We start from the raw sequence: 23,385 nt of genomic DNA on the forward strand, positions 1-23,385 counted from the left end.
CCCCTCAGAATTAGAAAAGGTTTGTTCGACTTCTATTTATCGTTCGTTGCCTGCTTAGATCACTTTATCTCCTCTTTCCTTTCATAGCCATCAACTGAAACCATTCCAACTACCCACCCTTTTTTATCTCTTCTTCCTCTTCTTCCTCCTTCTTTCATCACTCCTCCTACAACAACCGTTCAACCTCCTATACCACAGTACAACTCCCAACGTCATCACGTCTCGCCCTTGCACCTCGAAACAAGCCCCTCTCAACTTTGGACGCCTCGACCACGCCCGATCCACACGATCTGACCGCCCTTCAGCCAATAGTTGGGGTGCTCGGCTGCGACCCTACCAACAGCTCACCGTCTAGCCGGGAGTCCCAAGTCTACGGTTTCGGGTCACGCCCGTGCGACCTGCCAATACTTAATCGTATCGTGGTTCCCGTTTTGTCTGCTTGATTTGGCACTCATTCGGTTCGATCAACAACATCCACCTCCCCTTCCACACCCACCTCCACCCCTGGTCCCGGGGCGGTCGCCTGTTTCGACTCCGCATACTCGCTCACAGCTAGGAGAATATGAATAGAATATTTTGGTCCCAGGCGTGGCGCATGAATTGAGTCTTTTATACTGCAGGACATCTTGAATTGTCGATTAATACTACCGACCTATTTTACCGTCGCAAGGTGCGCTTGGCGCCATGTCGACCCATCAGGGCCCTGACCCATTGCGCGAAAACAAGCATGAGGGTTTCTCCAAATTTGTCAAACGTATACGGACTGCAATGAGGAGAAGCTCCATGATGAAGGCGGCCCCGACGTCGGGCGCGCAAGTGGCTACTGAGGCGCCCGCTCCCATTCCAATCACGACGTACGTCTCCCTCTTCCCTATCTTCATCCCATTCATCAACTTTCCCACAATGCTGACTTCACGCCAGCCTCGCAGCGACTCCTCAAATACCCATCATCAAGGCAGCCCCCGGTGCGACCGTGCTCCCCAATTGGGGATCCATCCAGGAACAGAAGGCGCGCGGATTGTTGGCAAGGTATGGATTAGCGCTCGAACCGGGAGAACGGAAGTTTCCTAGCGATCAGACCGTGCAGCGAGTGATCAGACCGATCCGTATGCGAGTCCGCCGAACCTGTCACCGCTGTCAGACAACCTTTGGGCCCAGCAAGGTCTGCGTTAATTGCCAACATGTTCGCTGCACGAGCTGTCCGCCCGACCCTGCTGTGAAGCCCCATAGCGCGCGGGCACAGACCGAAGCTGCGCTCCAAACCATCGTGTCCCAAAAAGCACCCGAAGCTACCCCGACGCCGCGTCAACTCAGAGAGCCTCGCCTGACCTTGCCCTCACGCGCCAGCGGCCAGGACCTGGTTTATCACCCGCCCCGCCAGAGAATCCGACGGACCTGCCATCGCTGCAGCACCGCCTTCGCGGCCGATGATGTGCAATGTAGCACCTGCCAACACATTCGATGCACCCTGTGCCCTCGCGAGCCGTACGTTGTGTTCCTGCTTTGCAAGGTGGAGCTAACCGGATCACAGAGCGAAACTCAACAAATACCCGTATGGTTATCCTGGAGACGCAGAGCCTCCCGCGGAGTTACCGGCCCGGACATGGAAGAAACCCCGGCAACGGGTCCGATACTTCTGTCACCGCTGCAACAATGCATACCAAGCGAGAGAAACCGTGTGCTCCCATTGCGGGCAGGAGAAAGGTGACGAGACCATACGCGAACCGTGAGTGACTTGAATGCCCATTTTACACCATCGCATACTGATTGATACATGCAGGAAACGCAAGGAAAGGCCAGAACCCGACCCGGAGATAGCGCGACGAGTCGAAGAACGACTGGAGCGAGTGAAGATCGTGAGCGGGAGTTGACGCAATTGTGCAGTGAGTCGTGGCCAGTCCACCTCACGATGGAATAAAGCCATTAGACGGCTGGCTAGACCGTCGATTCTACCAGGCGTTGATGATCCAAGATCAAGCACCTCTGTGCGGGCATGTGTGATGCGCTACCTTGTTTTGGTGTCTTGCAACGAACCAGCCCCTGGGTGTTACGTCGCCGAAGCTGCTTTGAATTCTGGTTTCTTGCAATTTTACCTCCGAAGATACCCTCTGTTTGGCCGATCGGCAGTCTAGATCTACGCAGTGTTTGCTTCATTTCCGTAGGTGCAAAGACGAGTCAGGTGTGATCCGCATTGGGATAAACATAGATGAGCCTTGACCCGATTAGCCCAAGCAGGACTAGACAGACCTAGCGACGGGGGTCTAACCACCAGGTCCACCACAGCCATGGGTTGGCTGCAATCAAACTTAAATAGATTGGCGATGATTGACAGGACCCGCAATGGACTCGAGTAATTAGTCGAGGGAGATGAGATTTAGCCACTGATTGGGCATGGGGACGCATCTGCCTGGGCCGGATACAGTGATGCATTCGGAGTACACACTGCACGGAGTACACAATAGATTGAGTCTGGTCTAGGTCTGGTTGTCTTTGGATGTTGAAATGATGGCATGAACGGCAAAGTCCGGGTTTAATTTTTGGGGATGGGGGATCCACTGGGGTCCCGCATGGCTCCAGCTGTGGGTTTGGTCCCGGAGTCCCGGTGCTGATGGTGTCGTCCCATGGGCCTGCCGAGGGCAGTCAGGGGTTGCATGATCGATCCGTTGCTTTGGGAGTGCATACATACAGGTGGTGATTGATGGGTAAGGACTGAATGTCTGCCATACTCCGGAGAGTTCTTAACATCTGTATCTTCAGACTTCATACCCGGGGACTCTATAGAGTCATCTTGCCCGGTAGCTGTGATCCGCACACCTACCTACAAACCTGGAGTAAGATGCAGTTGTCAGAACATCACAGAATACTAGCCCGCGAAAGGTAGACGTCTACATCGCCAGCAAAGTACTAGATAGCTCATTCGCAGATCGAAATACCCTAGAACGAACCTATTTACAAACAGATCTAAAGAACGAACAGTTAGCTAAGTTAACCTGAAAGACACGGAGGAATTCGGCCGACGAATCTCCGCCAACGTCCATGCACTCGGCCGGAACTTTCTCTTGGGGCCGTGGCGCCGGAGCCCGGGGGCCTGAAGAGTTTGGAACGGTGGAACTAGACCTTATTCGGATAAACCCCGGGCAATCGATGCCAACTACAAGTGACAGTATTGATTGTGCTGTGTATGTCTGTCAGTGCACTGTACGGGTAGGGATGGATTGATTAGCTTACCTAGTCAGTTCTCTTTTTATAGGTTGGGTGCTTGGGTTTTCGGTTGGGCTGGGCTGGGCTGGTGGCTGGCTGGTCTAGTCGGGGGAAGGGGAGTACCTAGGAGTACTGTGCAGTAGTGTGTAGTAGTGTGGACATCGTAGTCACTGTATGGGGTACTGGTAGTGGTATACCTACCGTATGCAGTAAATCTACTGTATACCGTCCCGAAGGCTACGACCGTGTAGTGCGTACGAGTACGCGACCTAGTATACTTACTCTATACTCACCATGTCGCCTGTCTCTCTATCTGGTAGTTGCTTCGGCAAGAAAGCCAAGGCACCGTGTTGAGGCTGCTGTGCCGTTGGATTAAGTGAGTAAAGTGATAACTCTATCATAATTATTTCCAAGAAGAGAGAGATGCGCTAAGATGCCAGCATACGTAGCATCTTATCCGTATCCTAGACCAGTCCGCTGGAGTAAGTAGCATAATCCCGTAATTTTTTTGGACCAAACCCAAGTTGTTTTCTGCCATATATCATCCGCATATCAGTGACAAAAATACTAATCGACCAACCCCGTGCTAGTAGTTCGTAACCACCGAAAAGTGCAGCGATCCTTTTATTTTTTGGTGTGAGTGAGTGTGTTGTAATGCAAACGAGGTCCTCATCGTCTTCATTCCCCGGTTTTATATGCCAGATACAAGTAGGTACTCCTTAGCAATCGTGGCCAATGACAGTGAGGCCAATGTTCAGTAGCAGCCACAATCCGTCCTATGTAATAAGTGGTAGTTGTTTTGTACCAATTCTTCGGTCCTGAATCCTGATCCTGGTCCTGGGCGAAGTGGATACACAGAAACCGGGTTCGCGGTCCAGGACGGGGTTCCCCGCCGTGTGACGTGCCAAGATCCCAATGGGGTAGGGATTTTTGCTTCGGTGTCCATTCGTCGATCATATCCGTGCTGTGCTGTTCAGTCGGATACGGTTTAGTCCAGTTCAAACTCAGTGAGTTGTGTGCGTCAGAACTGTAGGATAAAGCACAAAGCCCGGGGCGGTACTTGTGGCGCTCGCTGTCAACTTGTCTCGCTGGACGGTCTGGCTTTGTCCAGGGTGATTGGGTGGGCTAGTCCACCGAGTACTTGCTGGCCACTACTAAGTAGGAAACTAGCTATCTCCTGCTTTGATGCAGACCGTCTTATGAAGGGTGCAGTCGGTGGACTGACGTTTGACGTGTGCAGGATGGTGGGCCAGTGCGATCAGGGTCCATATCGGGGTCTGTGACTATTGACGTGAGGGATTTTAAGTTCTGTCATAGCTGAGTCTGACTAGTACGTACCGTATCGTTGGGTTTGTTGCAGGCGGACGGTTCCTGATTGTTTATTCTCCGAGGGGGCAGTGGTTACATAGGCTGGTGACACTTTGAGTTACGCAGAATAGTTATAGATGACTGGACAAGGTGTATACCCGTGGTTTGTGTCGAGTCGATTCGCATGCGTCCTTGTCGCTTCTTCATGTCGATCCAGAGAGAAGGGAGTTCCTGGGATGCTTGCTCGTGCAGAAACCGGCGCCCGAGCGATGACAGCCCGTGGGTCGACCTCCCGACGGTTCGTATCCAGTGAAGCTTAACGGTGAGGAGTGGCGATTGTGGCGTTTGTGGAACCTGGATCCCGGAGTGCTGTTGTCAAGTTATCGGTTGACGGATCGTGTCAGGGTTAGAGGGACGGGATCGCGTCGTCAGACAGACCACAGAGTGTTTGTGGATGATTGGAGCCAAGTGGCATGGCGCAGTGGGGAAGTTGTGTCACCTCGATATCATGGAGCTCCCAGTTGTCTTGCCAGGTTGCGTTGCATAGTACTGAAAGATTTCGTCAGGATGGTAGTCCGTCAGATTACTACATGGTGGTAGTGGGACTCTTGGTGATTTTCATGCAGTGAGGATTTCTGAATAACTAATGTTTGTGTCTTCGAAGATTGCATGTGCAGCTTCACTCCGGATCGAGCTCTGGCTGCACCCTTAGTCGGTCCGATCCGTACTTGATCCGTGGAATTGGAGACGATGCTCTACTAGGGCTCATCCGGACGGTCGACTGCGCTTGAGAAATACATATGTGGTAGGGATTGATGACTGACTGCTATGTCTGCAGAGTACGAAATTGACCAATATTCAAAACATGGTTACTCACCGCTTAGTTCCCCCGGAGCTGATCACTACGGAATGGTTACTGCTCCTGTCCTGCACTCTTTCTCCCCCAACTGCGAGTACATGACTGCTCATCCTTCGTCCCAACAGATTGGCACCGAATGAGAATTATCCCTGCACCTGCGCTGTTCATGCCGCTTGATTCATGCAGCGGTTGCCTTGCGTTCAAAAATGGGCGGTCTCTTTCATTTACCTAAATACACCACCGACCAGGATCAATTCAGTCACGGACGCAACATGCACCGTGTGGCGTGACTGTTTCTGGAAACGGAGACGCCACAGGCTTTCCTCTGGCGCCTGGCTTGCCCGACCCTTGAGCTATGTGAACATTTTAGATGCTATGGTTGCATTTTCTTCCAGTTACGTACCGGTGGCAGGTGATACTAATGACCGTCAGGTCAGGTCAGGTCAGTACGTTCCCTGTTTTGGTAATGCGGTTTGATTCGACGTCTGTCTCGGTAATACACTACGAGTCCCTTATACACATGAGACCGTGCAGTTGGTGTTCCATTCATCTTTGTAGGTCCGATTCCAAACGCCCAGATCTAGTCAATGCTTCATCCTCAGGCGCTTCGCCGGCCATCCACCCAAGTCATCGCAAAGCCGCTTCCGATTCTCCCTACAGCCAGAGCAGCGGATATAGAAGTACGACTGAGGATGATACCCAAGGAGCTCAAATGCGTGGTTTCTCCCAAGGAACTCAGCTTTGCTCCAATCCAGACAATCTTCGCAGAATGCGAGCGGACATTGTGCACAGCAAAACAAAAGCCCGCCGGCCTCGGAGGTCCGTCTCTCGCACCCAGAGCAGATGTGTTGGGGGCAGCTGAATCGAACCTCGTCGGTGTGCGCTTTCATCGATTCCTGCAGACACTCCCAATGGTACGCCCGCGGACAAGTTTGGCAGTTCAAAGGCTCGAACTCCTGGCAGACCGCGCAGGTCTACTTCAGTCAGACAAGACATCTACAACGGGTGCTTTACTTACGGTCTGGTTGGTCATTGTCTTCATTTCCATGTCCATTGATTTTGGCTTCGTTGGAGACAGAACGTCCATGCGCAGGTTCTCCTTGGTGACGTCGTAGCCCTCGATCGTGATGACCCGCCCCTTGCCAATTCGACGCTCCGCACGGGCGAAGCAGGGGGTCTCCTCCGGGAACAATTGGATTCTCGACATTTTCTCTACCATTCTTCCGTTGAAAATGTTCGTGCGTACCCGCTCTGACACTCTCCACCAAGATGAAGAACCGGCGAGGTCTTGTCCGGTGGTTGAGTTGATCGTGCATCGGCTCAGAAGAGACTCGAAACTCCACAATCTCATATCCGCTAGGTTGTTCTCAGGCAGGCCCTCGGAAGCAATCAGTTGCATGGGTGGGGTTTCGTCTATCCCCGCCAGCGCATAGTCCTGTCGCTCCTCCTCGATGATCTTAGACGACAGGTACGCTTTCTTCAGCAGGCGGCGGCTCATCTGTTCTTCTAAAGTCCCCTTCGAGATCAGCCGGAAGATCGTGACTGGCTGAGTTTGACCGATCCGATGCACGCGCGACTCGGCCTGTCTCATCACTTGCGGGTTCCAATCCTCGTCCAAAAAGATGACCACGGACGATCCGATCATGCTGAGGCCCTCTCCGCCCGCTCTGATTGACACAAGAAAGACCCTGTACTGAGGAAGGTTATTGAAGAGATGAACGCACAGCCTGCGCCACGCCCGCGAGGTGTTCCCGTCCAGCCTGACATACTCGAATAGGTCGCCCCTCTGGAGAGTTTCCAACATCTCCTCGCACAGATTGAGAGCCTTGACGAAGCACGAGAAGATGACGACCTTTTTCTTCGCAGTGAAGACAAAGTGTTGGACCAGTTTGCTCAAGGCGAGAAGCTTTCCCGAGCACGACAGGAGACTGCCCGAGTCGTCGACTTCGCGGTTCTTATCCAAGAGCCACGGGTGAATGGAGCACTATGCAGGTGAGCGTTGGTCTATCGGTGGAGGGTCGTGACGCTTACCTTGCGGAGTTCCATTAGAATGTTGTCCGAGATTCTCCATCTATTGTCAGTGACTGGCTTGCTAGGGTCGAGGTTCGGCTCGACCGGCCAGCCGTGCTGGTCTGAGGTGAACGTCAACGTCGATGCCGGTTCGTCACTGTGTGCTTCGTCCCGCCCTGTCAACACTTTCATGTACAAAGCATGTTGTAGATTGGAAAGCGGCACGGCGAGCGTTACGACTTGTTTGGGCGGCAGATTGATACCCACTTCCGGAGAGTCCTTCAACCGTCGCAGCATGATAAGGTTGAGGAACGCTTTTATGTGGGTAGAGAAGGCGGCGTCGAACCTGCCTGCATTCAAAGAGAAAGCATCGTGGAACAGCTTGGACGATGAGGGGGTGAAAACTTCCGGGAAGAGCCAGTGCAACAGGGACCAGACTTCCCCCAAGTTGTTTTGTATGGGAGTACTGAGATGATGACCAGTCAGACAACCTTTGCGAAGACCAAGTGAGAAACCAGGCACTTACCCTGTCAAAATGAGCTTATACTCAGCGCGCAGCTTGCCAATCGACTGCGCCCGCTTAGAGGTATTATCCTTGATCCTATGCCCCTCATCCAGCACAACATACTTCCAAATCGCCACCTTCCTAAACCACATCGTCTCCGACATGAGCGTCTCATAACAAGTGATAAGCACCGTGCTCCGCACATCCTCCTTGAAGCAGCCCTCTTTGCCGTGAGTCTTGGAGAAAAGTTTCTTCACTTCAGCCCGCTGATCGCGCGGGCCATGGAACTTAACGGGAGTCAGCCCTGGCGTCCACTTTTCGATCTCAGCGATCCACGTCTCCAACACGCTGAGCGGACTAACCACCAGGAACGGCGCAGGGTTGGCGCACGAGGCCTGTTCGGTCTCCCGGACGTGCGCGAACAGCGCAAGTGTCTGTAGCGTCTTGCCCAGACCCATCTCATCGGCCAGGATGCCGCCCACGCCGTTCCGTCGCAGGTACATCAGGAACGAGAGGCCCTCGAGCTGGTACGGCTTAAGGGTTGCCCGCAACCTATGGAGTCAATATTTGTTTCTTTTAGAGGTAGTGTGGGAATGGGGACTTACCCTTTCGGCTGGCTTGTGAGCCGGTCCCGCTGCTCAAGTGGGAGGTGTATATGACTTTCAGCTTGCAAAGTTGAGGGGACTTTGTCTAGGAGCGGTAGGATTAGATTTTTGTTTGCACGGAGGAAATCATCCCCCCGTCGTTTTATGTCGCTGATGGCTTCCTCGGGGGTAGTGAATGGGCCCCGAGAGCTGGGTTTGCGGTGAAACGGAAGCTCAAGTCTGACATTCCGGAATCGTGAGACAAAGGAAGCTGGCGGCGAGCCTGGATCTGAAGCAGCAGTCTTGTTAGTCTGTGGATTCCGGGCTGTCGAGCGACTGATCTTACCGCAATATCGAGCCGACAGAGGCTTTGGGCTCCCAGTGCTGGGTGGCGACGTTGGCGGCGTCGAGAGGCATGAGCGTGGGCTGCTGAGGGGTGTCTGGTACCCGTCTGATCCGGGGCGATAGTCCATGTCTGCGGACGTGAGCGGACTCTGTAATGGTGATCATTTATATCTGGTGATGGACTAGGATGTGTCGGTGGCTAGGGGATGTGGATGAGGGTATATAAAAGTCGGAGGTGAGTCTGTAACACGGGGTCGAAATTCACTTGGTTTGTTAAGTAGGGGTGGAACGGATTCAGGATGAGGTTGGTGTTGCTCTGGAGTGTTGTCACTGTGAGCATGGTGTTGTGTCAAGGAGTATAGTCGAGATGAGGTGGGAAGGGAAAAGAATGAGGGCAGCAGGGTGGTCAAATGAAGGCGAGAACAAGCTGATGTGGGGGTACTATAGGGTATACAGTATTCCTGTGTGCTGCTTGCATGAGTAAAATGATTGTTGACTGAAGACATATTGAGCTGCCCGAGTCAGTGGAGAGCATTGCCTAGCTGGCAGAGCATAGATGGTCAACTCCGTAGGTCGGGTGATATGAAGTAATTGTGAGGAGGATATACCCTGGTGAGAAGTGTTTACTCCAATGTGAAGCTCATATCGGGGAGTTGACTTGAATTACATACTGCCATGGTAGTAGGAACACATTTCATGACCAGAGAATGAGGTCTGACCTCAATCTTAGTTATCTGTGCAACAAAAATTAAGGTGTGAAAAGCCAGCCACCGCCACTTCGCTCCAAGCCCAGACGCTACAAAAGAAATTGAAGCCAGCTAGGATCATTTGATTCACGAGTAGTATACATAAACCTACACTTGTACAGTATGCATAACACCATAACCCCCACATTTGATGGAGACCCGAGGAATCAGGCACCAAGGCAGTCGCCGATCCAATCTTATCAATCACCGACCCGATAAGCAAACCGCGCAACATTTTTCTCCAACTTCGTCACCACCACCGCCATCACCACACACTACACACTATACCTCAACCAGAAGAACCAGAAACCACTACACCTCCCCAGCTTCAACAACCACAATCACACTCAACCATATTTCACTGCCTACCCACAAAAACCACGGAAGCTCCAGAATCACCCAAACAGCAGAACCGCACAACCCTCAAGAACCCCCCGAACCTCCCCCCTCCCCCCTTCAAAGGAAAACAAAATGTCCACCCAAAAACAACATATAGCCCACACCCTCCTCCTCCGCGCGCACTCCCCCGACACAGCCGCCACGCTCTTTACTGAACGCATCAAACAGAAACCCCTCTACGTGCGCCCGACCTCCCCGACCCCGGAAGACAACCGCCAACGCCGCCGTCTGCACCGTCTCCGCAGAAAGGAGTATTTTCTCCGGAAGCAGAAGCCGCGTCCCCTTTCTGCACGAGAGAAACGAGAAAACCCGGGGACGTTCGGGGTTCCTCTCTCCACCAAACGGAAGAATAAGAATAAGAAGCAGCAGCAACAGCAGCAGGAGGAGGAGAAAAAGGAGAAGCACAAGGAGGAGGGAACGGGTACGGGTACGGGGAATGTTGTCGATGAGGAGTCGTCCCAGCAACAGCAAAAGAAGCAGGCCGAGGAATACAAATACGCGACCTTCCAGCAACTCCACAAACTCTGGGTGGAGTATATGGTCTCTGTCTTGGATCTGGGAGGGAAGACCGGGGCGGTGGTCACGCCGAGCTCGCACGGTAGCAAACTGGTTAGTTGCGATTACCACGGGGCGGAGGTCGAGGTGGTGAGGAGTCGGTGTGCGGGGAGGGTGGGGTTGCGGGGCGTGGTGGTGAGGGATGGGATGTTTGCTTTTACGGTCGTGATGGAGGGGGATCGTGTTGTCGGTGAGTTCTTTCTTTCCGTTTACCTTGGGCTTAAGGTTTGAGGTGTTGGGCAGCTCAGGTTGGGGTTTGTGCTGATGCTGTGGTGTTAGTCATTCCTAAGGAACATACCGTCTTTCGCTTCTGCTTGCCTTTACCTTCTTCTCGGGGGGACGGAGATGGGAAGGAGGATGGAGGGGAAGAGAAGAAGCTCGTCTTCGAGTTGCATGGCAGTCAGTTCCAGAATCGACCGGTCGATCGCGCGAATAAGAAGTTCAAGTGGAGGAACGTGGATTACGTTTGAGTTTGGGTCCGGTTTGGAGCTTGAATTTTGTTGGATTGGTTGATGTGGGAATGGAACTGCTTCGCATAGTTTTGAGCTTGCATGCGTCACTGCAGTCAGTCAGACGGACGTCTCTCTACAGCCGAGGCTGCGCTGTCTTACGTTGGACTCAGTCAGAGTCTGGTCACGGGGCGATAAGTCTGTCTGCAGCTCACAAGAGTTCGCCCGGTGCCCGCGGCAGGGTAGGTCGATGCAGTGCGAGCATGATGCGCGATATGTGCAAGCATCGCGCCACACACACGGCTTCACGCCGAGAGATGCTGCTAGCAGAGGACAGGCTGCGACGAGGAAGTCTTCAGGACTTCCATGAAAGCCTACATCAGGTCTGATTGACAGCGCTTTTGTCATTGATCTACATGAATCAACCCCGATAACATCATGTCCATATCCATTCATTCATTGATCCTACATGATCGACCCAGATACCAATCATTCCTGTCATATCCATTCATGGTCATTATTGTACGGAGTAGCTCGTATCAGTTGTGTTATGGTCGGCATAGCTGGCCTCGTCCCAGTCTTATCAGCGAGCAAGCGGACTGCTTTCGGCCATTCCATGCCATCAGTATCAGTCCGACGCAGCTCATCATATACCTAAGCATCTCAGACAGATGATAGGATTATCCTCGAGTAGGGACCAGACAAGTCCCACCCGCGAGGGCCGACTGAGCACGGCCGAGTCCTCGCATTCCTGCTAGACTACCGCCCCTGGAGTACCACTTGGTGGCACAGAGTCTTCCTCTACCACTCGAGGTGCAATCTCATCCAGCTGATGATCGACTCGACTCGACTCGACGCTAAAGATGACGCAGCTCAATGCAAGAAATCGGGTTTCACCCCGCAGTGAGCGCCGTATATCGTATCAACCCGAAGGCATCCATCACATCCCCGCCCACTCAACACTAAACGTCCGCACACTGTCCGCATCATCAACCTGCTCCGCGCCCCCAATCAAGAACCCCTTCTTCACCCCCGTCCCCAGCCGTCCGCCCGCGACGACAGCCATGAGATCAAGCTCCTCGTCCCAGTCGGCCGCCACAACCAGAAAGTGCGAGTGGAACCGCAGCGGATCGCCGGGATAGGCCAGGTATTGGCACCCAAACCGCAAACCGGGCGAGAGGTAGTACCCGTCGGCGTGGAGGCGGGCGAAGAGCGGGTAGGAAGCCGGGACGGCTGGGGCAGGGAGGCGTTGTGCAGCAGAAGGAGCATACGGGAGAGGTGGGTGGGAGGTGGCGGGGGTGATGCCCATGGTGGTGCCGTAGGGGGCGGCGATGACGCTGGTGGTGGAATTGGATGTGGTTGAGGCGCGGCGGGAGGTTTGATTTTGATTATTCTGCTCATCCGCAGCATCATCTGGATGTGCTGAGGCGGGCTGCTCCTCACCACTACCAACATTGGCAGTTGTCTTCTTAGCAGCCGCCGCCGCCGCCGCCGCCTTCTTCGCTTCTACCTTGCGCAGCGCCTCCTCGCGCTGCTGCTCCTTGCGACTGGTCTGCAGGCGCATGGCGTGCGCGCCCTGGGATTCTAGCTCACGGAGATACTTTTGGCGGTCGGCTTCGCGGAGGGCGCGCATGCCCTCCTTCTGCGCTTTTACCTCGTCTACAATGCAAGCTACACCTTTCTCCACCAGCAGCCGCGCCTCCTCGGGCATCAGCTTCAACGGCAGCCCCAGAAACACATTCTGCTGGGGGATTTGCGGCAGGGTGCCGCTGAGTACGCCACAGATGTGGTGCTCACGTCTCAGATACGTAACGGCATCAATGGAGAAGAGAAAGTAGCTACCCGCGATATACGAGATCGGGACGGGGAGGAGGGGGTCCGAGTCCATCTTAGGCAAATTTATTGGGATCTGAAGTACTGCAGGAACTGAGGCACTGTTAGCTGGAGTTCACTTATGTGTGGTGATGGCAATCAACAGTGTAAAGGCAATGCGAATCATTTTCAATACGTTTCTCAATCACATATGCTCGTTTAATGAGATTATGGTGAGCTTCAGGGGATTGACAGATTATAGTAGTTATATAATCATGCAAAGCGGGATCACAAATAAAGAACAAAAAAGTGAGGCTTACCATCTACTCAATAGCGCATAAGCATACTATGCGCAACAGTCAACAACTGAAGATGTATTGCAGGGCGAGTCTTTGCGGAAGAGCAAGAATCAGGAAAAAATGTTTAGTGGGATGAAGCTCTTAAAGAGCTGCCCGGCAGCGACCTTTCCTCTTGCGGTTAGCAGATGGAATCTGATTAGTCAGGCATGACCCACCATGTAGTTAACCATACACATCCGTTGCTGCTGCTGCTGTCAACGCACCTGACGATTGAGACAAAACTGTCCAGCCTCAAGATGAGCTTCTTGCTACTTCTGTTCTTCGTCTTCTTCGCACCCCTCTTGCTAGTGCTAGGTACGCCGCTCTCACCCAATTCGAATTACCAATTAACGCTTGTAGCCTGGCTTGGCCTGTCGTCATGCCTGAGGAACCGCCGCCTGCGATCGTATTTCTCAGCTTCGCCCGCCGAGCCGGGGATTGACTCGTACGGCCGACACTACCTCCGAACCATGGTCAACACCGGGCCCGCCATGTCCGAGCAGATCGAGCTGGACGACATGATGCGAGGGTCTGACCACGAGGAGTAATGCGGCAGCGTTTCTGCATCCAAGGAGCCTCACACCCACCAGCTCAGAATTCTAGATCCGCCTTCTTCGGCATGGCGCCGGAAGCCGCGCCGTCCTGGCCTTCCTTGTCGCCTTCGGCTGGCGGAAGACTGAAAGGCTTGATCTCGAACCTCCTGCGGCTCAATGTGAAGGCCCAGTCTTGGCCGACCTTCTGGTCACTACCGCCGCCTCGCTCGTGCAGGACGGGTAGTCGATGGGTCTTCAGCATTCCTTGGGGCGGCTCCTCGTGCGAAGTGGCGGCGCCGGAGGTTGCGAGTGCATCGGCGGAGTGAGGGAACGGACAGAGCTCGATGACGCCATCGCTGATGAGTTCCATCCACCGCACGAGACCCGAGGCTCGAGGGAAGAGAGACAAGGGAATTGTGATCATCGCCGTGGCTCGCACGCCGGGTCTGTTGAGCAATGCTCGCAGAGAGTGCAGGAACGGCAAAACACTGTCAGGTTGACACGATTCGGGCGGATATATCGTGGGGTTCAGTAGGGAGGGAATTACAATGCGATGGACAGTGCTGGAAGGGCTCGACGTGATCGCAGCATCAAGCTTTTTGTGTACGGTGGTGAGCAGGGGCTCGTTCGACGGGGCGAGCGGGATGTAGTTGAGATTGGCGATCGAAGGGTGTGTGAGTCGTTTTGTCAAATCGAACGCGTGACAGAACGCAGGTCGCTTGTCCGGACTACCCTCTGCAGTAGGTTGAGCCTGCTCCCCGGGCGTAGCTGTAGGCACTAGAACCGTCAATGCGCGCGTCCCCTTCAGTATTTGGGATGTGAAAAACCTGGCAAATTACCTCTGGATCCTGCAATGCCTGCCCCGAACTCTCCTAGGCGCTCGTACCTCCACGCAATCTTCATTCGTTCGCCCTTCCGCTTGTCCTGCTTGTCGTCCACAGCATCCGCCGGCCCTATCAGTCCTGGGAGACTTCTCCCCCACTGCTCCGGCATTCCCACGACATGGACCCTGTGGTCCTGCACCACACCCTCAGCGGCATAGTATCGTAGCAAAGCACCCGCGAAATCCGTCGTTCCATTCTCCTCCACTAGCAGCGTCTTGCCAATAGGCAGCCCTCCATGCCCAGCGAGGATGTTATCGAGCGACGGCGTGCCCGTTGAAGTCGTCGGTCGCCCATCGTCGGGGGAGGGGCGCACACCGGGGGTCGATTCTGGCGCAGATGCAGCAGACGCCAGCTGCTGCGGCTGAGCTGCGGCAGAGACGGGAGCTGCACGGTCGCCTCCCGTCGACAAACCGATATTTCTCTTACGAAAAGACATGACGAGTTTTGTTCGACAGGTGCGGTGGTCAATGCAACGAAGCCGGCAGCAGGCGCGGGAAATTCTTCAATCGTGGGAGCTTGTGGCTGCGGGGCAGAGAGCAGGAAAGGTAAAAGCGGCGGAGGCGGCGACGGCGGGCGGCGGACTCGCGGCGCTAAAAGTTCTCCCAAAAAAGCTGTCAGTCGGATTCCTTCCCGCGCGAACCTCAATCCAAAACTCTTTCTTTCTTCAACCTGGGCCCCCAATCCAGAATTACATCCCTCGACACATACCGTTCGATCAAGGCCGCATACCTACACTCACTCACACAATTTCTTGCCCACCATGTCGGACCCACTCCTCTTCGAAGACACTTTCACCATCACGGCGATCAACCAGCAGAAATATGACCGCGTGTCGCGCCTCACCTGCACCTCGTCGGATAACCTGACGACCTTCACGCTGGACGTCAACACCGAGCTGTACCCGTGCGTCGTCGGGGAGTCGCTCAACATGGCTCTGGCGTCGACTCTGTCGCTGGACGGCAAGGACGACTCGGGCAAGGCGGGCTGGAAGGAGGTGGGCATGGGCGAGCAGACCCTGGCCAACGACTACGACTACGTCTGCCACGGCAAGGTTTATCGGTTCGAGGAGGGCTCGACTTCGGGAAACATGTATGTGGTGTCCGGGGACGCGCTTGAGTCATGTTGGCGTTAACGGCTGGTGGATGTTGGATGTTGGATGTTGGCTAACTCAGATGATTGACAGGGCTGTTTTCACCTCTTTCGGTGGATTGTTGCTCTATCTCGAGGGCCCCTACAAGAAGCTCGCTCCCTTGAGGATCGACTATGTCTACCTGCTTCTGAAGAAATGAGGACGAATTTTTGCTTGACGTTTTGGATTCCCTGGCTCTTGTGGGCTGTCGAAGCGCTCCGGCTCGATCAGAGTCTGGGGTGGTGGTCAGAAAAAGAAAGAAAAAGTCTGTATGCATTGATTGGGGTGTTTCGATTGCAGCGCTGGCGTTTGATTGGTGAAATGGGTATATCAAATAGAACCACTAAATATCTCGAGATCTTTCTATCACATGTCATGTTTGCTCTACAAATGCCGGAGTCTCGTTTCCCTCCTATATCATCGCGTGCGATGCGGTGGGGAACTCCAGTCGACGGTGTATCCGGGCCTGGATCTCCAGGAAGTCCGGCTCGTTCTCAGCGGTCAGAATGCCGTGGCGGATGAAGAAATCGATCAACACCACGGCGCAGTTGGGCTTGAACTCGCCGTTCGCCAGGGCCTGCTGGGTCTCCTCAACCGACAGCAAGTGGAACTCCTCCACCTCGGTATCACACGGCTTCAAGACCACGTCGGCGCCGAGCTTCACGTCGTAGATATATTCCACCTCGGGCTGCAGCAGGTCGGTCTCGCCGCCGGCGTTCGCGCCCCGCACGTAGAAGTAGGTGACGCACCCCGCGGCGCGCGCATTTGCCCTCGTCACCTCCTCCGGCAGCGACGCCTCTTCGCTGGCCTCCCGCACGAGACACTCGAAGGGCTTCTCGTGCGAGCTCATGCCCCCGGCGACCGAATTATCCAGCATTCCCGGGTACGTCTGCTTCGTGCGCGACCGTCGTGGGATCCAGAGACGCAGTCCTCCCCCCGTGCTGTGGCCGTCGTCGACATAGCATGTGGCGTGCACCCCGTACGAGACCACGCCGAACAGCGGGGTGGCCGACCGCTCCATCTCGAACAGAAACTCCCCGCCCGGCCCGTACACCGGATACATCTCGTTGCGCCAGCCGCGCAAGAGCTGGAAGGTGTCCTGCCGCACGGCCTCGGCGAGAGTCTGGGCGACCTGGGCGCTGCGTTGGGCCGGGGTGGCATCGGGGCCGGTCACGAGCGTGACGGTCCGGTTGGCGGCGTCGATGGCCCAGTGGCCTTGCGGCCAGGGGAATTTGTGCACGACGGAGTTGAGGATGTAGCCAAGCACGGCGTCGCAGCCGGTGACTTTGAGGGCGTGGTAGTTCTGGAGGTGGGAGGCGTAGAAGGCGGGGTCATCTTGGTGATACGGGAATCTACCGTGGTGAGCTTTTTTCTGGGTCTGGGAAGGGAGGGAAGGGGGTCAATACCGGTCGCATTCTTTGACCAGGTCGAGATTGGATTTGCCCATTTTGAAGGACTGCAGACGAGTGCGCGTTAGGTTATATACCAACAGTAGCAATGCAGCAATTTATGGGATGTTTGAGTCACCTGTATTTACACCGCAACTGCGGTTTAACTTACTTTTCATCTTACAGTAAGGTAACTTAGTCTCCGTCTCCCGGGGAGAAGAACCCTTATCGATAAGGGCAACCCGCCCGATTTCGTCACTGCCGGCTTCTTTGCGTTTCCATCCTAGAACGAAAGCCCCAGGAATTTCTTCTTCTTCTACAGTACACAGCACCGCCCGTCGTACAAAGACTCCCAACAATCCTCAAATACATACCTCATAACATGCATTGAGATCCCTTCCGATCCTTGCTGTCTAGTACGGCTTTCAAATCCCACAACCATATACACCACTCCTTCCTAGCGTCCATGATACCCGACAGCAATTGAAACCAACAACAACAAAAAGATGTTCTCCGTCATCATCCCCGGCCGACCCTGTCTAACCGACATCGTCCCCGTCGACGGCCAACCCAACGGCCAACCCACCAAATTCGCCTTCACCTTCCCCCACACCCCGGCCTTCGATGAGTTAGTGGTGTTCTTCCTCCCGGGCACCGTCCTCCCCCCGGACACCGCCGCCGCCATCTACCTCCAATTCCCCACCGCCCAGAATGCCCCCGGGGCATCGCAGTTTCGTTTTATCGGCGCATTGGCCAACGAGCGACCCTCTGCCATCTTCAAAGTCCGTCCGCCACCCCCGGAGACGATCTCCTCGCTGTCCTCCGCGATGGTCACGCTGGGGATATCGATCGAGCCCGTCCAGGCGGTTGCGCCGCAGTTGGCGGCACTGGAGGCGGAGGACCAATCGGCTGGCAGCAGCAGTGACGCTTCCGGCGCAATGTCGATGGCGTTGACACCCGTCAGGGCACAGCAGAAGCAGATCAGTACGAAGGTCCTGGCGCAGAGGATTATTGGGAATGCGTTCAACTTTCTGGCAAGCTTTGCCAGCTCGGATAAGGGGCAGGATGTAGTGCCGCTGAAGAGTTTTCAGGATTGGTGGAGGAAGTTTGAGAGGAGGGTCGAGATGGATCCGTCGTTTTTGGAGAGAGAGGACCCTGGTGCTACGGGGTAGGGAGCTGTTTTTCCAATGGTGGGGGGGGGAGTGCGCAGGTTTGAACAGTTTAGCATGTACGATTCAGCTTCAGATACCACGCTTCTGTGTAGCAATGATACCAATTTTCTTTTATCAGATTCCTCGGGAAGTGCTTATAGTGGAAGTCGGGCACTCCTCCAAGTCTGGTTAAATCAGTCTGGTAAGTCTATATGGACAACTCTATTATATAGTCTAAGCAATCCGTTCCCAACCCCATCAACACTGTGAGAAGAAGGTGTGATCACAATCCAAGCACAAGCTTCAAAAACGCCACCGTAATAACCACCCCATCATGTGCCAGCCCCGCCCGCCTCGCCGCATCCGCCGCCATCTCCTGCGAGAACAGCCCACTCGCCGTCCGCAACCGAATCAGCTCGTCCATGATATCCTCGCGAAACTCCGGGTGGCCCTGCACCGTGATCATCTTCCCGGGGATGTACATGCCCTGCACCGCGCACGTCGGCGAGGAGCCCAGCGAGACCACCTCGGACGGATACCCGTAAGCGATGTCTTGGTGCATTTGGTGGATGCGCTGAATGGATAATCAATAGATTAGCACATTCCACATGAGGAAAAGGGACAGAAGATAAAAGCTTGAGTTTGCGTGGGGGGCTCTGTTTGATTGATAGGTAAACAGACGAGGGCCCAAACTCACCAATTTATCCACACCAAACACCTCCCTCCCTGTCTCAGAGAGATCTACCTCGCACACGGCCAGCTCCCACCCTTTCGGGTTCCGGCCTACCTTGACCCCCAGTGCGCGGGCGAGGATCTGGTGCCCGAAGCAGATGGCGAAGATCTTGATGCGCGGGTCCTCGTATGCTCGTCGAGTGAAGTCTACGAGCTTGAGGATCCAGGGGTGGTCGGCGAAGGAATCGTGTTCTGTGCGGATGAGTCATTGAGGACCAGGGGGCTGAAGTAGGAGCACTTACTCGATCCACTCAGAACGATGGCGTCTACATCTTCCAGGTTGGGATACTCCTGGGCTGTCACGACGTCCCAGCCGGAAATGTCCAGGCCGGTCTCCGGGTCCAGTCGCTCAGGCTGGTTGAGGGCGACCGTACTTTCTTGTAGCAGTCTCGTAAAAACACCGCGGTAGCCTCCATATTTGGCGTTGATTTTGTCGACGGGGGTGTCGCATTCGAGGATGGCGATACGGAGTTGGGGGGCCATTGTTGGTGGGGTAGATTGTGGAATGTTGATGAATTGGGTGGAGTGGAAGGGTGGGGGGAGGGGGAGGAGGAGGAGGAGGAGGAAAGGAGATATAGTGTGTTTTGATATACAACCTTGAACCTTGCAGTCTTCCGTAAGTACGACAAATATACCTAAGTAGTGTACAGTAGATGCTGGATGGCGGGGTGGCCTCGGCGAGCGGGGGAGAAATAAGCGGCTTCAGAGGGATCTGCCACCGCCCCGCGATTTTTACATTATCTCCCCTCATACTAAGTTACCCGTTGTCTCCAAGGAGAAGTAATGCCTTGGGGTAGAGTAAATTGAAGTGAACCATGCGGGGTCTGCATTTGCATCTCAACTGTTCTTGAACACTATATGATCACGATAGCCAAGCACAATGTTTCTCACTATGACCTGCGCGATCGAAACTTCGAATTGAGATATGATAGAGTGCATCAAAACAAAATGACGAGGTACCCAAAATTGAGCGTTACCAATGAGGTTCTTAACTGCGAGAACTGTGCATTCGCTTTACCTCAGCCGATCATCTACGGCCTGCTGAAGAGGACGGACCTTAAGCGTGCTTTCCCGCTACACCAACAAAGACCCCCCGTTGGTACTGATACAACTCCCAGTGGCATTGGTGTCCTTCATCAGATAGACATAGGCTTCAGCAACCTCCTCGGGAGTGCCGAGTTTGCCGAGCGTAGTATGATTCTTCAGATCGTCTGATGGACCCTTCTCTCCCCACATAGGAGTTACCACCGCCCCCGGGCTCACCAAGTTGACACGGAGCGGTTTGAGATCCAAAGCCAAGTTGCGGGTGAGTCCATGCAAGCCCGTCAGATATCCCGCGATCAACGACCAATTCGGATGCGGCCTCTCAGAGCCCGCCCCGGTAGTCAGGGTGAGCGAGGACTGATACCCCGGTCTCATGAAGCGGGGTGCGAGTTTTGCCGTCAGCAGGGGCGCTGCGAAGCGGACCTGCCCTGCCTTGTGGATCATATCAAGGTTGATCGTGTCCAGGGGTGCGATGGCAAGGCTGTCCCCGGCTGTGAACACAATGTGGTCGATCGGGCCGTCGACGGCGCTCAATAACTGCTCGAGGTTCCGTTCGACATCCCGGCTGGATAGATCGCATACATGCCCGAATACTGGGGCATCGCCGCCGGCGGTTGTGTCTTTCAGGGACTGGACGCTCGAGTTGACTTTGAACTCGTTGGACGAGGCGATGTGAACTCTGGCTCCCTCGGCGATGCACTTCGCGGCAACGCCGTAGCCGATGCCAGAACTACCGCCAATGATAAGCACAGTTGAGCCTTGGATAGAGGGCATGATTATCGGATGCACGGATTGGTCTTAGCGGATATTAGGGAGGGGTTAGATTAGACGATGATTCAATTGCGAGGAAATCCTTCAAGGAATGCCCTTCAAGTAGCACACTGTCGACTTTTTTTTTACCTCCTTATTGGAGCCACTTCGCCGCCGAATCATCGATCAGAATGATCGACGATTGGAGGCTTACCGGCATGTGGAGCAGACAAGGTCCGAACAAAGGATCCGGCTACATCCGCTGGGATTTGCCTCCATTGACGTCACGAACCTAAGCTGGGATCGAATTCCGTGAAAAGCCACGAAAAATGCCGTGGTGTAAGCTGACCCTTTCGGATAATAACCTGGCGCGTACACAGTATGGTTGAGCTCTACTTATGATGTCCGCACGATTGACGTGATCGGGAAAGCATCCCGCTGCTCAGTCATTGTAGGTAGTCCGCCATCTGCATACTGCATATCAAAAAGCCTACTTTTGAATCGCCATGACTTATCAGATACTTATGAGTTAAGCTCCAAGTGTATGGAAATACCTTAGTGGTCTAAACTTAGGTCTGATATTATAAAAGTCCAGTAAGTATGATCTCTGCTATAGTAGCTTGATGGTATACAGTCAACATTATAGTATGTTTTATAGTCCACTTATGACATAAAGCTCAGAATCAAGTGGTATCTAGGCGCTGTCCGTGAGACATCGGGGTAGCTCTACACCAAGTGGTTATTCGAGGACAAGCTGCACCACCAGGGTCAGGACTACAGCGCAAGCCGTCGCCGACCCCTATACGGCTTTTGTCCCGCCCGCCGTCCCCGTATACCCAATATTAGGCGAGTTGTTATTGACCCCGACAGTGCGCAGCCAGGTTGGGGTGGCGGTGTCGTTGGCCAAAATGTCCGAATGGTAAGCATCCAGGACGCCCGCGAAGCGCAAGATGAACTGCCCGTGGGCAGTTAGTCCGTCAGATCGTTGGGTTCCGTTCGGATAGGTTCGAATGCCATCAAAGTACCCACGATTGTGTAGTTCGCCGTCTCTCCGTCAAATTCCAGACTAACCGACAAAGCCGGCGACGGAGACACATAGGTGACGTTATCGTTCGGGGCCCAGGGGCTCGGGTCAACCAACCACGGAACCATCTCTGTGCTGGTACAGTTGATCATGTTGGCTCTAAGGTCTGCGTTGCCGCTGTAGTATGCGGTAATGGTACTCGAGAGACGATATGGGGGGCTTTGAGTGGTAGTGTTCAGTACCCAATTGAACCAATCTCCACCGCCGCCTTCCTCGTAACGATACATAGGGCTACCTCATACTCTAGTCAGCTCTCTATGGTTCCACATTTCGGAGCAGGCGTAAGCGAATCGCCCGGGGGTGGGGAAAGTGACATACTCGGAAGACAGATAGCCTCATTGTAAGGAGGGGAGCTCTTGGAGTGGCCAGTCCAAGGTAGTGATCGAAGAAAAGTCAAAGCCAGTATCCCAGCGCAGGAGAAAGGCATTCATGGGATCATTGGCGTTCTTGTATTTGCTTGGCTCAGTCAGAGCGAGGATCGTGTCATATTGTACGGTGGTCGTGGTATTGGCGAGCAACGGGCATTGGGTGCTGCATTTCGCTGCTAAGCCCGTGTAGGGCATCAATTCTAACTCGGTTGTCCCATTGTAATACGATCCCACCCAGTAATACGGGTCGTGAAGAAGTGTCACGTTCTCAGGGCGGAAGGGTAGGGAAGCACGGTAGCCCGGATCATTGGCGGCAGCTGCGAGGAGAGGCAAGGCGAGGCTGAGGATTACAGCCTGGGACGATGGAGAGACACGCATTGTGTCTCTCCCTTGCAAGCTGCTGTAACCCCGCACATACCGCGTCTGGGCGGCGGTGCCTCGCCGCTGGATGGCTTCTGCTGCATGCACATCGGCCATGGGTGCTACCATTGTAAAAATGCTCTGCCTCATATGCCTGAGTATCCGGAGTGAGTGTGACTTAGGGTATGAATCTGTTGGGCTGTCAATGAGTATTTCCACTAAATTAGGAGATCCAATGCAATCTTCATTGTTGGTGACAAGGTACTGTGCCTAACTATCTTTTACTGCTCATATTCACTACGTATTATCTTCTATGTGTCCGATTACTGGATGGGCACTAGGGCCTGACATCCAATGACACTGACTTGTGCAGTGATTTTCGTTGTGTCAAAACTGTTGTCTGATTTTAATATAGGGTGTCTGTGGCAGAAGTACTTAAACAAAGCTAAGTGACATTATTACACACAGTATATACCATTACTCCCTGGCCGCCTACTAAGCTTACAAGTCGACAAGTCTGATGAAGTATATATTCAGAACCGCTAGGTCCATGTAGTGCGCCGTGTCAAGGTATATACAGACATCGAGTGTTTACAAATGTTGAACCATATTACAGTATTTCTTTTCTCAAGGATCTACTATGTATTGGGAAATGCCTTATATATCATAGAATAGTACTTCTGTCGATAAGTCTTGACCATAATAGCTGTCTGTTTACCAGAGCTTAAATGAACCTTCATAGAAGATAATGTGAAGCCTGCGTTGAGCAATATTGCTACTGAGATGGGGTTGAGTTATACGTGTTTATTACAGCAGCTTAGGATATACTCATACAAAGAAAGAGAGAGAAC

At 53.9% G+C, this 23,385-nt stretch overlaps 13 protein-coding genes across 13 annotated transcripts; 5 read left to right on the top strand and 8 right to left on the bottom strand.

Annotated features, from left to right (window-relative positions):
• Window positions 1–386: 386 nt before the first annotated feature.
• BP01DRAFT_124661 (uncharacterized protein) lies at window positions 387–1,903 on the top strand. The gene is made up of 4 exons (XM_025570430.1): window positions 387–854; window positions 922–1,485; window positions 1,532–1,726; window positions 1,781–1,903. Exons 1-4 carry the CDS (start codon window positions 685–687, stop codon window positions 1,869–1,871), a joined length of 1,020 nt encoding a protein of 339 aa, XP_025428802.1. The 5' UTR covers window positions 387–684; the 3' UTR covers window positions 1,872–1,903.
• Window positions 1,904–5,757: 3,854 nt separating this feature from the next.
• BP01DRAFT_345865 (putative nucleosome remodeling complex ATPase subunit (Snf2h)) lies at window positions 5,758–8,940 on the bottom strand (the record flags this gene model as incomplete). The annotated part of the gene is made up of 5 exons (XM_025573609.1): window positions 5,758–6,342; window positions 6,387–7,352; window positions 7,400–7,844; window positions 7,905–8,435; window positions 8,489–8,940. 5 exons carry the CDS (start codon window positions 8,938–8,940, stop codon window positions 5,953–5,955), a joined length of 2,784 nt encoding a protein of 927 aa, XP_025428803.1. The 3' UTR covers window positions 5,758–5,952.
• Window positions 8,941–9,825: 885 nt separating this feature from the next.
• On the top strand, window positions 9,826–11,448 carry BP01DRAFT_425254 (RNase P/RNase MRP complex subunit). The gene is made up of 2 exons (XM_025579737.1): window positions 9,826–10,702; window positions 10,792–11,448. The coding sequence occupies exons 1-2, from the start codon at window positions 10,030–10,032 to the stop codon at window positions 10,980–10,982; spliced, it is 864 nt and encodes a 287-aa protein (XP_025428804.1). The 5' UTR covers window positions 9,826–10,029; the 3' UTR covers window positions 10,983–11,448.
• A 211-nt stretch (window positions 11,449–11,659) lies between these two features.
• On the bottom strand, window positions 11,660–13,186 carry BP01DRAFT_124787 (tRNA splicing endonuclease subunit SEN34). The gene is made up of 2 exons (XM_025570431.1): window positions 13,094–13,186; window positions 11,660–12,887 (listed from the first exon to the last, which is right to left on the bottom strand). The coding sequence occupies exon 2, from the start codon at window positions 12,847–12,849 to the stop codon at window positions 11,902–11,904; it is 948 nt and encodes a 315-aa protein (XP_025428805.1). The 5' UTR covers window positions 12,850–12,887; window positions 13,094–13,186; the 3' UTR covers window positions 11,660–11,901.
• A 152-nt stretch (window positions 13,187–13,338) lies between these two features.
• On the top strand, window positions 13,339–13,659 carry BP01DRAFT_393856 (uncharacterized protein; the record flags this gene model as incomplete). Its single annotated transcript, XM_025578268.1, has 2 exons — window positions 13,339–13,426; window positions 13,472–13,659. The coding sequence occupies exons 1-2, from the start codon at window positions 13,369–13,371 to the stop codon at window positions 13,657–13,659; spliced, it is 246 nt and encodes an 81-aa protein (XP_025428806.1). The 5' UTR covers window positions 13,339–13,368.
• Window positions 13,660–13,702: 43 nt separating this feature from the next.
• BP01DRAFT_367805 (elongator complex protein 4) lies at window positions 13,703–14,964 on the bottom strand (the record flags this gene model as incomplete). The annotated part of the gene is made up of 2 exons (XM_025576478.1): window positions 13,703–14,421; window positions 14,484–14,964. The coding sequence occupies 2 exons, from the start codon at window positions 14,962–14,964 to the stop codon at window positions 13,703–13,705; spliced, it is 1,200 nt and encodes a 399-aa protein (XP_025428807.1).
• A 203-nt stretch (window positions 14,965–15,167) lies between these two features.
• On the top strand, window positions 15,168–16,036 carry BP01DRAFT_324457 (DNA-directed RNA polymerase core subunit RPB8). Its single transcript, XM_025572832.1, has 2 exons — window positions 15,168–15,617; window positions 15,712–16,036. The coding sequence occupies exons 1-2, from the start codon at window positions 15,289–15,291 to the stop codon at window positions 15,815–15,817; spliced, it is 435 nt and encodes a 144-aa protein (XP_025428808.1). The 5' UTR covers window positions 15,168–15,288; the 3' UTR covers window positions 15,818–16,036.
• Window positions 15,702–17,339, bottom strand: BP01DRAFT_124809 (thiamine pyrophosphokinase-related protein). The gene is made up of 3 exons (XM_025570432.1): window positions 17,185–17,339; window positions 17,064–17,113; window positions 15,702–17,009 (listed from the first exon to the last, which is right to left on the bottom strand). The coding sequence occupies exons 2-3, from the start codon at window positions 17,102–17,104 to the stop codon at window positions 16,070–16,072; spliced, it is 981 nt and encodes a 326-aa protein (XP_025428809.1). The 5' UTR covers window positions 17,105–17,113; window positions 17,185–17,339; the 3' UTR covers window positions 15,702–16,069.
• Window positions 17,340–17,348: 9 nt separating this feature from the next.
• Window positions 17,349–18,308, top strand: BP01DRAFT_359066 (OPI10 family protein). Its single transcript, XM_025575579.1, has one exon. The coding sequence runs from the start codon at window positions 17,552–17,554 to the stop codon at window positions 18,215–18,217; it is 666 nt and encodes a 221-aa protein (XP_025428810.1). The 5' UTR covers window positions 17,349–17,551; the 3' UTR covers window positions 18,218–18,308.
• A 171-nt stretch (window positions 18,309–18,479) lies between these two features.
• On the bottom strand, window positions 18,480–19,459 carry BP01DRAFT_345882 (type 1 glutamine amidotransferase; the record flags this gene model as incomplete). The annotated part of the gene is made up of 3 exons (XM_025573610.1): window positions 19,171–19,459; window positions 18,894–19,120; window positions 18,480–18,770 (listed from the first exon to the last, which is right to left on the bottom strand). Exons 1-3 carry the CDS (start codon window positions 19,409–19,411, stop codon window positions 18,480–18,482), a joined length of 759 nt encoding a protein of 252 aa, XP_025428811.1. The 5' UTR covers window positions 19,412–19,459.
• Window positions 19,460–19,736: 277 nt separating this feature from the next.
• Window positions 19,737–20,883, bottom strand: BP01DRAFT_359067 (oxidoreductase, short chain dehydrogenase/reductase family). The gene has a single exon (XM_025575580.1). It carries the CDS (start codon window positions 20,744–20,746, stop codon window positions 20,003–20,005), a length of 744 nt encoding a protein of 247 aa, XP_025428812.1. The 5' UTR covers window positions 20,747–20,883; the 3' UTR covers window positions 19,737–20,002.
• Window positions 20,884–21,217: 334 nt separating this feature from the next.
• Window positions 21,218–22,033, bottom strand: BP01DRAFT_393862 (uncharacterized protein; the record flags this gene model as incomplete). The annotated part of the gene is made up of 2 exons (XM_025578269.1): window positions 21,218–21,677; window positions 21,752–22,033. 2 exons carry the CDS (start codon window positions 22,031–22,033, stop codon window positions 21,522–21,524), a joined length of 438 nt encoding a protein of 145 aa, XP_025428813.1. The 3' UTR covers window positions 21,218–21,521.
• A 108-nt stretch (window positions 22,034–22,141) lies between these two features.
• Window positions 22,142–22,552, bottom strand: BP01DRAFT_367811 (uncharacterized protein; the record flags this gene model as incomplete). Its single annotated transcript, XM_025576479.1, has 1 exon — window positions 22,142–22,552. One exon carries the CDS (start codon window positions 22,550–22,552, stop codon window positions 22,142–22,144), a length of 411 nt encoding a protein of 136 aa, XP_025428814.1.
• Between the last annotated feature and the right edge of the window lie 833 nt (window positions 22,553–23,385).

This window comes from Aspergillus saccharolyticus (genome assembly GCF_003184585.1).
Source record: "Aspergillus saccharolyticus JOP 1030-1 unplaced genomic scaffold BP01scaffold_31, whole genome shotgun sequence".
Taxonomy (NCBI): domain Eukaryota; kingdom Fungi; phylum Ascomycota; class Eurotiomycetes; order Eurotiales; family Aspergillaceae; genus Aspergillus; species Aspergillus saccharolyticus.

What these genes read in the sequence shown, in the direction of transcription:
- BP01DRAFT_359066 (XM_025575579.1), top strand. Translation starts at nt 17,552, where the DNA reads ATGTTCTCCGTCATCATCCCCGGCCGACCCTGTCTAACCGACATCGTC.
- BP01DRAFT_359067 (XM_025575580.1), bottom strand. Translation starts at nt 20,746, where the DNA reads ATGCCCTCTATCCAAGGCTCAACTGTGCTTATCATTGGCGGTAGTTCT.
- BP01DRAFT_124809 (XM_025570432.1), bottom strand. Translation starts at nt 17,104, where the DNA reads ATGGGCAAATCCAATCTCGACCTGGTCAAAGAATGCGACCG. An exon ending in CTGGTCAAAGAATGCGACCG is followed by an intron (nt 17,010 to 17,063) that starts GTATTGACCCCC and finishes TCACCACGGTAG; the next exon opens with ATTCCCGTATCACCAAGATG.
- BP01DRAFT_124661 (XM_025570430.1), top strand. Translation starts at nt 685, where the DNA reads ATGTCGACCCATCAGGGCCCTGACCCATTGCGCGAAAACAAGCATGAG. An exon ending in GCTCCCATTCCAATCACGAC is followed by an intron (nt 855 to 921) that starts GTACGTCTCCCT and finishes ACTTCACGCCAG; the next exon opens with CCTCGCAGCGACTCCTCAAA. An exon ending in GACGAGACCATACGCGAACC is followed by an intron (nt 1,727 to 1,780) that starts GTGAGTGACTTG and finishes TGATACATGCAG; the next exon opens with GAAACGCAAGGAAAGGCCAG.
- BP01DRAFT_324457 (XM_025572832.1), top strand. Translation starts at nt 15,289, where the DNA reads ATGTCGGACCCACTCCTCTTCGAAGACACTTTCACCATCACGGCGATC. An exon ending in GGCTCGACTTCGGGAAACAT is followed by an intron (nt 15,618 to 15,711) that starts GTATGTGGTGTC and finishes GATGATTGACAG; the next exon opens with GGCTGTTTTCACCTCTTTCG.
- BP01DRAFT_425254 (XM_025579737.1), top strand. Translation starts at nt 10,030, where the DNA reads ATGTCCACCCAAAAACAACATATAGCCCACACCCTCCTCCTCCGCGCG. An exon ending in GGAGGGGGATCGTGTTGTCG is followed by an intron (nt 10,703 to 10,791) that starts GTGAGTTCTTTC and finishes CTGTGGTGTTAG; the next exon opens with TCATTCCTAAGGAACATACC.
- BP01DRAFT_124787 (XM_025570431.1), bottom strand. Translation starts at nt 12,849, where the DNA reads ATGGACTCGGACCCCCTCCTCCCCGTCCCGATCTCGTATATCGCGGGT.